General features: G+C 39.7%; 2 protein-coding genes across 3 annotated transcripts in view; one reads left to right on the forward strand and one right to left on the reverse strand.

Annotated features, from left to right (window-relative positions):
• LOC140359594 (glypican-6-like) overlaps nucleotides 1-7138 on the forward strand; it is a 109156-nt gene extending 102018 nt beyond the window's left edge. For both annotated transcript variants that reach the window (XM_072444594.1, XM_072444595.1), the window contains 3 exons: nucleotides 760-896; nucleotides 3252-3427; nucleotides 4345-7138. In XM_072444594.1, coding sequence (XP_072300695.1) covers nucleotides 760-896; nucleotides 3252-3427; nucleotides 4345-4550 — 519 coding nt within the window. In that variant the 3' untranslated portion in view covers nucleotides 4551-7138. The remainder of the gene's footprint in view (nucleotides 1-759; nucleotides 897-3251; nucleotides 3428-4344) is intronic.
• dct (dopachrome tautomerase) lies at nucleotides 7020-15001 on the reverse strand. Its single transcript, XM_072444597.1, has 8 exons — nucleotides 14531-15001; nucleotides 13350-13649; nucleotides 12822-12922; nucleotides 12581-12747; nucleotides 10844-11023; nucleotides 10635-10770; nucleotides 10365-10563; nucleotides 7020-7829 (listed from the first exon to the last, which is right to left on the reverse strand). Exons 1-8 carry the CDS (start codon nucleotides 14817-14819, stop codon nucleotides 7654-7656), a joined length of 1548 nt encoding a protein of 515 aa, XP_072300698.1. The 5' UTR covers nucleotides 14820-15001; the 3' UTR covers nucleotides 7020-7653.
• Nucleotides 15002-15245: the final 244 nt, after the last annotated feature.

The following is a 15245-nucleotide window of genomic DNA, read 5'->3' on the forward strand; positions in this document are numbered from 1 at the left end:
TGGGGGGGCATAGTTTTCCATGATAAACCACACAGGGAGGTGGGATGGTGCCTTTCAGCTCTGACACATTGTGATGTGCTACACTAACTTTACAGACATTTAAGCCATCTGTATTTAATAATTATCCTACATACTGTTTACTTTTACTATGACTTATCACATGTGTCATTTGAAGTTCAAGGTTTGTACAAAAATATAGTTTAATAATCAACGACTGTGCACTGCCCTTATTTTGTCGTTGTTTTTTTTGTCAATGTTGCTGACTAAAATTAAACTAAATCAAAAATGAATCATAATTCCTGAAACTGAAAGAGTATATTTTTTTGGTCTAAATCGATGAAAAAATAACAAAAAGTGAATGAAAGGAATAAATGGAGGCTATTTCTAAGTTCCACTTTTCAATCCCAGAGCTAAAACAAGACCCTAAGCATAAAATTAACACAGGAAGCAATACAATACCATTGATCAGTCAAAATTAAAATACATATGTATTTTTTTTTCTGGTTGACAAGGAACATTATAAACTTAATTGACTAAAAGAAATTGTCAAAAATCCTTGTCAAAATGAACACTGGTTCAAGGTCTCCCCAAAATAATGTATTAAATATTCTATTTGAAATGGAGGTTGAATGTGTTGTATAACTGTGTCATTAGTTGTAACATTTCAACTCAAATACATCAGTATAATTTATGATCGCGTTCTTTTTGTCTGGGTCTGAATTTTATTTTGCTTTTGTCAATTACTTTGTAATTCCATAGGTGGCTGACATAAAAGAGAAGCTGAAGACCTCGAAGAAGTTCTGGTCTGGTCTGACTGACACGATCTGTGATGGAGACAGAGTGATGCCAGGGAACTCGTCTGATGAAGACTGCTGGAACGGACACTCCAAGGGCAGGTAAGGCTAACGGCTAAGGGCTAACAGCTAACAGCTAACGGCTAACACCTAACAGTTAACTGCTAGCCCACCGGGTCAGGACAAAACGTTGCTCCAAAATCCGGTAATCCCTCTGTCTGATCCAAGAATTATGGATTTAACTTTCTGGCTCCAGTTCTGAAGGAAATGCAAAGGAAACTTTTCATTGTGATATTTCATTTCCAGCAGATTTCAAAAATGGTTTATAAGCTCGTTACAAAAACAAAATGTTCTCAAGCACTAAAAGTATTCTAAAACTGCTCACCTGACACTTTAAAGCTGCATTATGTAACTTTTTTGGAAACCGGACCCTCCACCAGAAAAGTTGCATAATGCACCTTTAAAAACTAAAACACAACCATCTGAAAAGGTTGGAACTGCCCCATTTAATAATCAGGTATTACAATTACAACAAATAAAAAGGCTACACAATTGTGGTAAAGTATTAGGACTGGAATTAATCACAATCAACTCAAAATTGCAATGTGAATGGACAAAATGAATAAATTGCTAAGACTGTAATTTTTGAAGTAGCATTTTTCCTCCACAAACAGCAACTGCATAAAAACTGTTAATCCAGCCGTTTAGCTCCGTACAAACATCCTGTAAAACATTATTTTTATTAGTTTATCAGTTTGTAAGCCTCATTCAGTCTCTTTGTTGTCATGTTTAAATGTGAACTTTGAACAGAATCATTTTAATAAAACATAAATCCCAAATCTTATCGCAAGACTTGTCAGGAGAAATTGCACATAGACATTTATCCCTAAATGGTGCAGCCCTACTGAGTAAAAGCGCTTTTCAGATAAGACGTTAATTACTTTGTGGCACACGTAGGCGACACACAATTTAAATTTCCAGTCTGTTCAACAAACTATTGTGACAGTTAGTTTTGCATCATAGACAGCCTACACTCCACAACACGTCTCTCTCCATTAATCTCATGTTTTTATGTGTTTTTTCATGTTCAAATGTGCAGTCAGTACAGTTTCACACGCCTAATCTGATCTTATTTAAAGAAATATTTGCACAAGTGTCTTACGTGCCCACAGCCAATACGGGGGTTACACTTAATAGGTTTACACCATTTTTATTCATTTCTACTATACTATCAAAAGAAGACACTCAATGCTATTCTTAAAGCATAAAAGGCACAATTTACTGGGGAGAATTGCTGCCTCAAAAGAATGTTTTATTGTGGGTGGCATCAGTCAGGGGCAGGAAATGCTTTAATTTGAACATGTATTGGGCGTAATGTTTCCGGAAGGGTGCAAATGTTAGAATCTATTCAAATTGCTGTCTATTTTTTGCTGTATGTCTTTCTGAGCTATTTTTATTATATCTAAAGCCAGGATCCTTAGCTCCAATTATTTGTTATCCTCGAGCACAAAGAGCTGCAGAGAGGAATTGGAAGTATTTTGTTCTACCCTTTGCCAATAAAGAACACAGTGTCTCCAGGAAAAGGAAAACAACAGGTTTAATTGTGAGTCTTGACATTTCCTTGCTAGTTTAACAAAAAATAGTATTGTGAATTCATTGACCGACTGAAGGAATAATTCAAATGTCACATAGAGATATTCCAGCTCCCTGCACCACTTGGAACTGCAGCTACTTAGACGGCTTATGAGTAAAAAAGAAGGGGGGAATTTGCACAGACGATTGAGAAACAGAGCGGATTTCTGAGGAATCCAAACACTAAACTCTGTAAATCTGAGGTAAGAGAAGTTATTTGTTGTTACACATTAAAAGCTGTGGTTTGACTCCTGTTAGTTTTTCTGACAGAATGTAGGTAAATGTAGTTACCACAAACAAAACGCTCTTTTAACACAATACAATTTGGCAAAGTGAGGTTTTTCTAGTACCATGTAGTTGTATACAAGTTGTAATAGATCCAGTCAACTATTCATGAAATATCTGACTTAATATATGTTTTTTTGTTAGTACTGATGGTAGTTTTGATTCTAGCTTTTGTATCCATTTGTATCTGTATTATATTTCCTGACAACACTACTTCAAGAATCTTAGTGGCCGCTTTTAAAGGGTAAAAATGATAGGAAATACTAGTGAATGCCTGAGTGTATAAAGAAGCGTGTTGATCTTATTAAAGCTTGAGTGACCCTAGCACCCTACACGTGTTGAAGGTCTTCTTTGTCGAACAGGAACGCGTTCAGCTGACATCTTTCCCCAGAGAAATGCCTCACGTGCGTCTGAAACATTTTGCGGATGTGATAAGGTCAAAGCCGGGGCCGCTCACTATCACTACCTCAAGCTCACAGCAAAACAATACAAACAGCAAAACATGACAAACTAACATTTCATTTATATTGTCTTCGAAAGGTATTTCCCTGAGGTGCAGAAGGACGGACTGACCAACCAGGCCAGCAACCCAGAGGTGGAGGTGGACATCACGCGGCCCGACACCAACATCCGACAGCAGATCATGGCTTTGAGAGTGATGACCAACAAACTGAAGAACGCCTACAACGGGAACGACATCTACTTCCAAGACTCGGGTAAGTGATATATGTATGTGGGCGTTTTATTAAGACCAACCTATTTTTAGTCCTCCTTCCAGCGGAGGTGCGCGCCAATTTGTCACTCATCTTGATAAGCTGTCTGCTTTTGAAATGGTGTCTAACCTTGAGGCTAAAGTGATGAGCGGCAGCGGCCCACGGGAGGCACTGAGGGAGCAGGAGCAGTGCCACAGATAATCACGTCGTCAGGTGCTCATTTAGAGCCGAGGAGCAGACAGGAGCGGTAATGAGGAGACGAGCACCGAGAGGGTTTTACAGCTCACCTCATCAGGTTGAACAGCGAGTAACCTTTATATTTAGATGAAACGGTCAAGAGCAGTCAAGTGTACGCGCTGATGGAGGACATGAGATACTGTAGTATTATCAGCCCGGTGTTATTCAAAGAAGAGCTGGGCAAAAGGCCAATGAAAATAAATCCAGTTTTATTATTATTATTTTCAGCTGTTTTAGTCTAGTTTACCGAAATGTCCTCATTCTGTGGACAAATAAAGGCTTTCTTATCTTAGTTTAGTCAGTCAACATATAACACAACATATTCAAATTCTTCCGAAGCCTGAACTCTACTCCAAACCATATGTATTTCCTGCCACAGGACGGGCAGCGCGGTGGTTGATGGAGTGTGCTCTCAGGTTTACCTCAGCAACGCAAAACATGCAGCGTAGGTAAAGTCCTCCAGCTAAGATCCATGTGCCCCGGGGGCTCACCTTCCCTGACAAGAGGCCCCAGCGGTCAAAAGCAGAGAAGGAATTTCACCCCACAAGGGATTAATAAAGAATAATACAAATATGTTCCATTAAACTCATATTTTAGAGGTAAAATGTGAGGTTGAGGCTGTGATAATACCGTAGTATGATGCATGTACATGAATATGTGGGCCTTCTCTGTCTGTGGTGCAGGTGATGAGGGCAGTGGCTCGGGCTCGGGCAGTGGCTGCACAGAGGACTGTCCCACAGAGTCTGAGAGCCCTGCGTCTGAAGCGCCCATGGTGGAGGCGGACCGCAGCGGGCCCGTGGGTGCCTCCGCCCCGCTCCACACACATCCTGCCGCCGTGCCAATCTCCCTGGTGCTCTCAGCTCTGACACTTCAACAACAATGGAGATAATGCTGGAGTAAACGGCCTCACGTGGACAGCTTTCTTCTTTTTGCAGTCTCGTTTGGAGGCGTTTTGGAGCCTTAAGGCTCGAGTCTGCTCGGAAAAGGAGCAGCGATGAGTTCCCACTTTCCCAAAGATTGAGTTGTGCCATAATTTGGACTTTATGGCATTACTTCATCATGTGAACTGCTTCGGAGACTAAAGAGAAAGTCTTGCACTTAGGGCTGGTCATAGTGTAGGTGTCCATGTGGAAAATGTTACGCACTTTGATTTCTTTCAATGCAAAAGTGGTGTTTTGTTGAGAATGGAGTTTTGTTTTGATGCGCCCGATGAAGGCACAAAAAGTTTACAATATGTTCTAATATATTTTAAAAGATCATAGGGAAATTATATAACAAATACAGGATTTTTTTATTTCTGTGTTTTATAAGATTATATTATACCATGTGCCAATTTTTCATTTACGCTGAAATGTTACTCCATATTCACGCCAAAAGTCATCGTATATAATCTTACTGGATCTGCCTTGCTCCTTGTCTCAAACCGTTTAGAAATGCTTTCACTTACTGAATGAATACTTAAAGTGCATATGACAGGCCTTACATTTCTTTGTTTGGTGGTTTGGGAAGAAAAAAAAGTAAGAAATTGCAGAAATAAGAGTTTATCAAAACATAAAATGATGTTCAAAATGCAGGGACAGTTTACAGATTTTCTGAGAGTTTAAAACATTCATTTAAGAAAATAAATATGCTGTATATTGTATATAGTTTTAATTAGACAGGCTTTGGCAGACGTTTACAGTGTGGTTGCTAGATAACAGTCATGGCATTACCTCTAATGTCCAACCAGGAATTTCTGTTAAACTAGGCAAGATTTAAAGCAAATCTTAAATATATTTCTCTAAATTTGTATTGTGAAATGTGTAGTCTAAGCTGTCACATGCACTTACACTTTTCTCTTGCCTTGGTACTTGTTCATTACTTACAAATATGTATTATCCTCCAATGCTGTTACCTCTTTTACTATAAAAAGGTGAGATGACCTACATATTTAACATTTCATGACAATGGTTCAAAAATTCAAACATAGTGCAAGTCATGTTGAAATACAAACTTAATAATATATTTAACTCTTCAGTATGAATCAAACTGGATATCATTATTCTAAAACCATGTACAATCAGTAACAGAACACGATAAAACACTAGAAAAAGCCTATTTATTCCAGACAGAATCACTATCACTAAAAGATGTCCTGCACTGCTGTTTTCCAAATCATAGAACAACATTTTTGCTCAACATACAACAGGTATGAAAACGGAGCGTATGGAAAAGAAAATTATGCAGCGCTTTCTGGAAAAATGCAAAGAAAAGGTCCCTAAATTTATCTGTGAAGGCTGAATGGTTCTGTCGGCGGCACGGACAGCCTCGGAGCGGACTACAGTCACCTGTGAAATGAGAATGTGTGCGCGGTGGTCAGGGCTGAACGCTCGGATGAAGCTCCCACTGCAGCGGGCGAGCGAGAGAGAGGGAGGGGGAGAGAGAGAGAGGGGAGGCGGGGCATCTCACCACTGTCCATCTATCACACCTATCAACCAATCACAACAGTGCTTCTGCTCATAGTGATATATGAATTAGTGCTCCCAGTTATAATTAGAAAGAAACATTTAAATTATGGTTCGATCTTTGTTGATTTAAAGTGCGTATGTCGAGTTTACATGGTGTTCAGGTGAAACGCACTGACATTTTGAAAACTGACCCTTTAGGAACATCTTTGGACAGAGGACATTTGGAATCTGTGGATGTGGGTTTTGTGGTTTGTCTGCGCTTCATGTGAATTTTTGTGAATTACCTGCTGGAAAACAGTGTTCAACAAAGTCTGAGGCCTGATTAACGGTTTTATGAATCTTTTCTAGTATAAAAATAAACAAAATCAAATGTACATCATGGTTGCTAGGTAAAAACTATAGAATTACCTAGTTCTCATCTGCGGCCCAGGTCCAACCAGGAAGTAACACTATAAACTTCACCAAAATTGTCAAATGAGGGAAAACTATTGGGAAGAGTTGAAGTCAAATCTTAAACATATTTATTATGTTTTAGTGAGATGAGTAGTCGAACCTGTCATACGCACTTTAAGACAGTTTGAGAATATCTTCAAAATATCACAGCAAATCTTCAGTTTATTTTGCAGTCGTTTGCATATCGTTTTAACATTGCCTCTTTCCAGGTTCAGCAGTGGCACAAAGCAGAACAGATGGCACGGTTGCTGAACTTGAACATAATACACAATCATTACAATAAAAGAATGCTGGAAGAATACTATAGGTTGTCAACAACAACGACAACATTGTCTATACAAAGTTATATTTCACTTTTGTATTAGAATTGACTGAATTGACTCTATTCTAATGTATCATCCACAGCTCAACTACAGCGTTTTATGTTTCCATTTACAGAACAAATCTTATGTCACAAGTGTCACTGAAAAGATCCTTTATTATGAAAAGTAAACTGAAAAGATGCCCTTTTTATGTTTTGTATCATTGAACTTTTAATGCTAATATTTTTGCAATAAAATTAGGAAAATACTGCTGAGGAATTGTGTCGTATCATTCACAATGAATCACTGCAAAACATGATTGGGAAATTAATTCATTCATTTTCTACCGCTTGTTCCCGTTCGAGGTCTCAGGTGACTGGAGCCTATCCCAGTGACTTTGGGCCTTAGGCGGGGTACACCATGGACAGTGGCCAACTCGTCGCAGGGTTAACACAGAGACATAGACTTTCATTCACTAGGGCCAATTTAGCCTCACACATGGATGTGTTTGGCTGGTGGGAGGAACCCGGAGAACCCAGAGAGAACCTAGAGAGAACCCAGAGAGAACCCGCAGTAACACGGGGAGGACATTGTTTTTAATTTGATTCTGTATGTAACGCAGAAAGCTAAAGTCCGACAAATATGAACAACTTTTCCTTGACATTTCAAGTAGATAACACGTTCTTTTTTATGTGCATTTTAGACTTTCATTCATTTACAGAATTAACACATGAATTGTTTTACAGTGGGGTCATGTGACTCAAGCTGCCCTGTTGTTGGGGGTGTGACTCTAAGCCTCCTCGGTGTACTTCCTGTTGGTGAAGTCGGCCTTTATCAGAGGTTCAAAGCCAGTGTTTCTGCGCTGACGCATGTAGAGCCCCAAGATAAGCATCAGCACCAGGAGCCCGATGAACACTCCCCCCAGAGTGGAGCCCAGCACGACCACCGGGGCCCCGCTGTCCGCCTCTGCAACAACAGACACAAAGCACTTTTACACAGTGTAGGAAGAAAAAGTGAAAGATATTATTTGTTACTTTCACACTTCAAACCTTAATTTATACTCCAGTACGATATATGCTTTTTTCTTCTCTATTATGCATTTTTGGGCGACTTATACCCCGGTGCGACTCATAGACTTATACAGTAGTAGTAGTATTTTTTAAATAAAAGAAGGTATAGGCTTGTATGATTTTTAAGGGTATTAAAGTAACATACAGATTATTTTACATTTTGCTCAACCGTATGACCGATCAAAAACAACTTTATTATTTGTAATTGATTTATCAAATTCCTGTTCAAAACTGCGGTGCTGATAGGCCCCAGCAGATTTTTAATACCATGTTTTCATTGTTGAAATATTATGATATTCTTGAAACGTACATGCATAGGACAATACAGGATCACTCACACGTGCATGAATCAATCAAAACACCATTGATGAGGGAACATAGTTGCACGATGGTTAAAGCTCATAAATGTTGATTCTTATAAACTGAAAATAATGAAAAAATATAGCCGCAAGCGGCAATGATCGGCCCTCGCCACGCCGCCGCCACACCGCTGCCACGCCGCAAGAAGAGGGGGCGCTAACGCGCCCCAAATGTCCTTTTATTACGCCTACTGCTGAATCTGTGACGCTGTCACATCTTCTCCCCTTTGTTTTACCATCAAAAAGCAATTTTATTTTGAATTCTTGGCAAAATGTGCGGCTTTGCCGCACAGACACCGTGACTCTTTGAATAAAAATGTGGATATCTTTTGATGGTCCACCCCTGAAGATGAGTCTCACCAAATTTCAGGTTGATAGGGCTGACGCCCTAAGAGGAGTTTGTGAAAGTCTAAAGTGTAAACATGTTCTGGTGATTTCCCCATTGGAATAACATGGGAGGTTTTGGTCATCGCTACGGCAAAACCATAACAATTATGACATGGGTCTCATTGACTTTTTGGATGGGGATGCTAAAATTGAGTTGTGTGTCAAATTTCATAAAATTTCGCAAAACTAAACATTTAACCTCAATATAAAATCTGTAGGGGGCGCTGTGGTGCCAAATAAATTTATTTCACTTCAAGTACGTTTAGCGCAAAGAGTTTAACAACTGATTCTAATTTGACGCAATTCGGACTTTATCTGCGCAAACGGCAGAAATGTTAAATTTGGGAGATTTCTGAAATTCTAGCTAAAGTTTGCAGCTTCGCCGCACAGAGACCGTGAGAGGTATCAATGTAATTTCAATAACTTTTGATGTCCCACTCCTCAGTAGCATTTTCACAGAATTTCAGCTTTTTAGAGCCAACGCCCTGGGAGGAGTTCGTAAAAGTACGACGTTTGGAAAAACTCCCGAGTCCTGCTTAGCCATTTTTGAACCAATATGGCCGACATTTGGTTGGGTGGACGGCGTTGCCGTAATAATATTTTTTACTTCTCTTGTCACCATCTACCTCTGCGCCAAATTTCATGATTCTACGATCAGATTTTTTTTGGGTCATTTCCTATCTCTCAATGCATTTTTGGTACATTTGGGGGCGCTGACGCGCCAATTTTTTTTTTATTTTAGAAAAGGGAAATAGCCAGAATGTAGAGAGGCACGATTTTTAGAGGTGTGCAAATTTTTGTGACTTTTCGTCAATGTTCACTGGGTGAAAAATAGGGGGGTTGGTCCCGAGAAGAAAGAAAGAAAGAATAATATTCCGATGCGAAAACAATGTTTCCCATTTTTCAAATATCATAAACTATACATTTTCGGAAAGCGCTCGCGCTTTCCTACCTCATTGTGTGGGTCCCTGGTCACTGACGGGTACTTTCATTAATTTTGAGTGGGCTCCGCCCACTTTGTGTTTTTGGCCCTCTATACAGTAATAATGTTAAATTTTTGCATTACATGCTTATATGCATGGAACATGCAAGAGATGGGGAACGTATTCGTGAGCTACTTAGGGCAAATGAGTGCTTTATATGTAAGTGCTCGTTTAGTGCGCACTTTTGCACGGGCTTCGCCCGTTTACAACGGTAATGTTCCATTTTCCTACTACTAATTAGTATGCACGGGGCGTGCGTGAGTGAAGGAGTGCGTTAGTGAGTGTTTGGAAGTGGGCGAGCGCTTCGCGCTCGATTTCGTGCTTTTCGACTTTCGCACGGCCTTACGAGATTAATAGGCCTCTCACCAGCTTGTGGCGCTCGGGCCTAATAAATTCCCTTTGGTTCTGAAGTTTTCTTGAAATGTAGGAAACGTTAAAAAAAAATTGGTCGCCTTTAGATTCTACAAGTAATTTTACAAACAGCCATTAAAATAACCTAAAATAGCAATAAAGGTTCCAAACATTGATATTTGCTCTATGTTTTTCAGTTGCACTATGTAAAGCGTCTTTGAGTTTGTTGAAAAGCGCTATATAAAATCCATTTAATATTATTCAAAACATAATTAAAAGTAAAACAAACTATATAGTGATCAAGTTTGGTTAAGAGTGCGATTAGGTGGTCACATATGTAACTCGACCTACCCAGGGCAATGGCGTAGGAGTACCCGAGCTGTTCAGATGTCACGTAGATCTCCTCATTAGTGATGGGAGGGAAGAAGGGCACCATGTTGTAATCCCTGTTGTGTCCAATGGGCGCCATCTCATCTGGGAACGTGGCGTTGGACGGGACAAACCTTCTCATCCACTCGTCAAAAATAGCATCGGTGAAAGCGTGAAGCACCTGGAGATAAAAATGATTGCAATAAATATATTCAAAGTACTTTCAAATGACCCGTGAAGTGTAAATCTTACCAAAAAAATGGGATCGTTGGCAGCAGAGTGGGACAAAGCGCTCGTGCCATTGAGCATGGAGTGGACAAGGTTGTGAAGGTTGTTGACCGTTTCATCCAGTTCACCATCGGGCTTTTCGTAGCCTTCAAGCGCATTTCTGCCACGTACAAAGGGAAATACTGAGCGAGAATAGTGACTTAAAGCATAGTTAAGTGTTGTGGTGATGGTACCTGAAACTGGAGGAGGAGTTGGTGAAGTAGGGCGGGCTGTCGAAGTCTCGGATGCCCAGGCAGCTGCGCACGTCGCTCATGGTGGGCAGCGACGTGTTGCTGGCCTCCATGGCTCCTCTCTGGATGAAGCCCTCGTTTGTGCCGTTACACAGAGTCACCAAGCGGTTGTAGTCGTCCAAACTGGAGGAAAAACCTTAAATTGCTATACAGCAGGGGTGTCAAATTAATTTGGGCCGTGGGCCGAATTTCGACACTCGTGGGCCGAACATAACGTAAAACATAAAACTATTAAAAATATAAGAAATAAATAGCTTTATATAGCCTACGCTGTTTTGAAGCAATTACTGGATCGATTAAAGAAAAAAAAAAAAAAAACGTTTGTTCTCATAAACTGAAACGTATTTAGAAAAACAAGTGTAATTTCACCAATACTGTCCTTCAGTTTATGTGCATAACAACTTCAGAGTTGATCTACACAGAGATAAACATTTGACTTTATAACAAAATAAACTTCTCAAGATCTAAAAAAACTTTTAAATGTACTAACTAACATGTCCACGTCTGTGTTATCTGTTCACCTGAACTGACTCACCACTAAACTTCTGCTCAAAATTGCTTAGTGTACTTCTCCCTCGGCAGCTCACACAGCAGTGCAGCAGAGCCCCGTGGGGGAGGGGCGGCCACCGGCGGCATTGTGGGACGCGTAGTTTTAGCAAAAAAAAACGTTTACGGATGTAACTACGGTTCAATGAATCGATTAAAAAAAATTATAAAAATATATATATATTTTTTTAAATAAACTTGAAATGTTCGGCGGGCCGGATTAAAACGTCTGGTGGGCCAGATTAGGCCTTGTATTTCACACATGTGCTATAGAGAATGTTCCACAGAAGGGCATTAAACTTATATCCATGTAGACAAACAATAAAAACACCTGTAATTGAATCATTGCAAGATGGATAGGTTTAATTCCATACTGTGGAAAATTCCAGGTAAAGCAATCTGATCTCCATGGTGACAAGCAGCCGGCATGCCCCACACGAGAAAAGTTACACAATGCTTTTTTTTAGGAACGTTTTTCAGTTCCTGGTACTTATTTTTGTTCCGTTTGTTACGCGTTTGCACAGAGTAGGACCTAGGGACTGATGCAAAAGAGAAATAAATTGAACTAAAAAAAAAAATTATTTATTAGTACGTAGAAACTGGAATTCTGAATAATTGAATAATTATGTTTTATTGTTAATTTCCTCTTTTGTTCATTCCCTTGTTTGTTTGTTTCGTTGTAAGTATTTCATGTTCTAATGTTCTAATATTACAGTCAGTTGACCCACTTTCTGTCACTGTTACTGTGTGAACACGCACATGGGGGACTGGGTGGTTCCTCTGACTAAATACGGACTGTGGATAATAGGAACTTAGTTCTTGTTATGTGTAAACACTATAGCGCACCTGAAAACAGAAACATTTTTTGCACTGGAAAATGGCTAAATTACTAATTTTGTATTTTTCAATTAGATTTGTAGTGCTCTTACGACAAAAAAAGATCCTCTTCTGTCCATTACATTTAGTCATATTTAACCAGAGCTTTAGTTAAACGATAAAACTGACTGAAAAACTGAAAAAGTATTTTTGTTACCGTAAGTGCACATATAAATATACATATCGGTACTACAATATCTAACAATGACAGTATAGCGTTACTTATCACCACCGACTATTGTTATATTTGTGCGCTACCTGTTACAGACCACGCCCCATCTGGAGAAGCGAGACTGCCTGCTGATGAGGGAGGGGTTGGCGGGGTCCCGGGCCCCCAGCATGTCATCTCTGCACACGTCACACTCGTTCTGGCCTGTGGCAAAGTTCCAGTACGGGATGGCAAATTTCTCATTTCCACTCAGCCTCTGTACAAACGCATGAATATTTCAATATACAAAGGTGTGAAAATGACTTGTAAAGAGTATTTTCTGGATTGTACCTGCAGATCTCTCTCCAGACTGAGCAGGTGGTATCTGTGCCATGTGATGAAGGCTGGCCCTTTGTGGGAGAAGTCGATGGCTCTAAATGGTCGACCGGGGCCTACAGAGAAGAAAGCTCTTTTATTTTTACACACAAAAACACTATAGATTTATGGATGTAAAATGATTGAAATCAATGTAGTTTTATTTCAAAGTTTTCAAATCATTTTAGTGTTACGATTATTGTGAGGAAAAAAACTTTTATTCATGAAACGGCAGTGAGATCTTAAATGTTCTTTCATTATAATTGTCTAATACTTTACTATTCCTCAATTCTGTGACCAGATGAAAAAAAGTACTTTACATTTAGCCCTAATTTTGGACTCTAGATTGATTGAAAAATACGTAATTTTGTCACAAATATGATCTTTTAGTTCTTATGATTATATTGTGACTTGACCCAATTATCGATTAACCAAAAATGATAACATAATAGGGACGTCCGTAACTCATATATATAAAAAAAGAAAAGAAGGTCCACTCGTTACCCAGCAGCGTGTCGCGCACAGAGTAGTAATGCTGCCACACAAAGAAGTCGTAGATGGAGATGTCGCTGAACTGTGGCTCGGTGCCGTTGGGTCCCAGCAGGCCTAACCAGTGCTGCGTGGCGATCATGTAGTCCGGGTGCACCGTGGTCTTAGCCAGCTCCAGGACGTCTAAGAAGTCCAGCAGCTCAGCGGGGCTCAGGGTGTGGATGTCTCTCCTCATCACAGGAGCCTTCCTCTGGTCACAGTTTGGCCCCGTCCAGCCAAACTTACACTGGCCACAGTCGAAACCAGAAAAGTTACCTACAAAACAAAAGGAACGTAACGACTAAATGCATTTGGTGTGCGATCGTTTGCTGACATCAGACCATCCTCACATATGATACTCTACATTTCAAGTATAAATCATTTCAAATTAGTAAGAAAATAAGCATGATCCTTATCAACTTATCAACTCAAACCAATCTATTTGGGATGGATTCAATGATTTACTCGAACAAAGCAATTACAGAAATGTACTTAATAGTTGGAAATATTAAATTATATACTGTATTGAAATTAGAAATGAATGTATTTATTTTTATGTATTTATTATTTAATCAAAACTCTTACTAAGTACATTTTTTTTTTTTTTTAATTTAATGTCGTGACCTACAAAGTCATTGACAAAAGCGTTTAAACTTTTTTAAGATTGTGCAATTGCCAGTTCAACAGTTCATATATTGCATTTCCCATGTCACTCCACAACTATTTCATTAAGTTACTACAGTTTAGCCTCAATAGTAATTTGGAATAACATTTAGCATCTACTTTGATTACACATTAAAAACTAAATAAAATCTTATGTACAAACAGCTACTATAGGTACTTGTGTTTTTTACTGATTTCTCTAATAGGTTTTTCTTTTTTTACAATTAATTACAGTTCTCAAATAGGTTAAATTAAATATACCTAATATATTTCATACAAGTTAATCAGCGTATCAGTGAGCTGCAAAAATACATTTTGTAGTTATTCCTTGACAGTTATTCTCTAAAATCACATTTGTACTTGTTTGGTCCTGGCTTGTGCCCAGTTTAACACTGATGTAGATTTAATTTGGTGCTTTTTAGTCCTGTTTTAAGGTTCAGTTTAGTCCTAATTTGAACGTGTGTGAATGCGCCCTGAATCTGACCTCTTCTTACCGTTACATCTGCAGGTCTGGTTGAAGAACTTGGTGGGCCATCTCTCTCGGTCGTCCACGTTCCTCAGACTGTAGGGTCCTCCCCAGGGTTTGGTGTCCACCCGCACGGCCACGCAGCTCCCTCGCCCCGCCAGAGCCCCGCAGATGTTCCCCGGATCGGACCCCACGGCCGGACAGCACCGCTTGGTCTGTATGCCCTCCACTGTGCAGCACGCGCGGGGGAACTGAGCACCTGCAAGGTTTGTCCCCACCAGCAAACACAGGAATCCAGCGAACACAAACTTAATCATGTTCTTGTTTTTGCTAAATTAGTTCCCCAGAGAGAGGTGTAGAAACCAATTTGCCACGCGTTCTCTCTTGTGTATCTTCCGAATTAGTTACAGCAATAGTTGGAAATCAGAAAATTAGAGGCGGATCATGTAGTTTTCCAGTGGGCTTTACGCACATTAAGACGGAAAGTGATTTGGCACATGTTTTTGTAGTGTTGGGGATTAGGCCAGTCGTCTTGTGATCACCGCCTGACTGCGAGACTGTGAGCTGCACTAAAATCTGAAAGAAGAAATAGCCAAAGGGACCCACACTCTACTAAAACACTACTTCATTTAGACGTGCAAAAGTGATGATAGCAATACTGATATCAGACTTCGAGGAAATGTATTAGATTTATGTGGCGATAAGACTGATATGTGTAATTGTGATGAATGGAAATTGTGTTT

This window comes from Eucyclogobius newberryi, unplaced genomic scaffold (assembly GCF_026437365.1).
Source record: "Eucyclogobius newberryi isolate DKJ021-1_F unplaced genomic scaffold, fEucNew1.0.hap1 SCAF_14, whole genome shotgun sequence".
In the NCBI taxonomy this organism is placed as follows: Eukaryota; Metazoa; Chordata; class Actinopteri; order Gobiiformes; family Gobiidae; genus Eucyclogobius; species Eucyclogobius newberryi.

What these genes read in the sequence shown, in the direction of transcription:
- dct (XM_072444597.1), bottom strand. Translation starts at nt 14,819, where the DNA reads ATGATTAAGTTTGTGTTCGCTGGATTCCTGTGTTTGCTGGTGGGGACA. An exon ending in CCAGACCTGCAGATGTAACG is followed by an intron (nt 13,650 to 14,530) that starts GTAAGAAGAGGT and finishes TTTGTTTTGTAG; the next exon opens with GTAACTTTTCTGGTTTCGAC. An exon ending in CTCCTACGCCATTGCCCTGG is followed by an intron (nt 7,830 to 10,364) that starts GTAGGTCGAGTT and finishes CTGTTGTTGCAG; the next exon opens with AGGCGGACAGCGGGGCCCCG.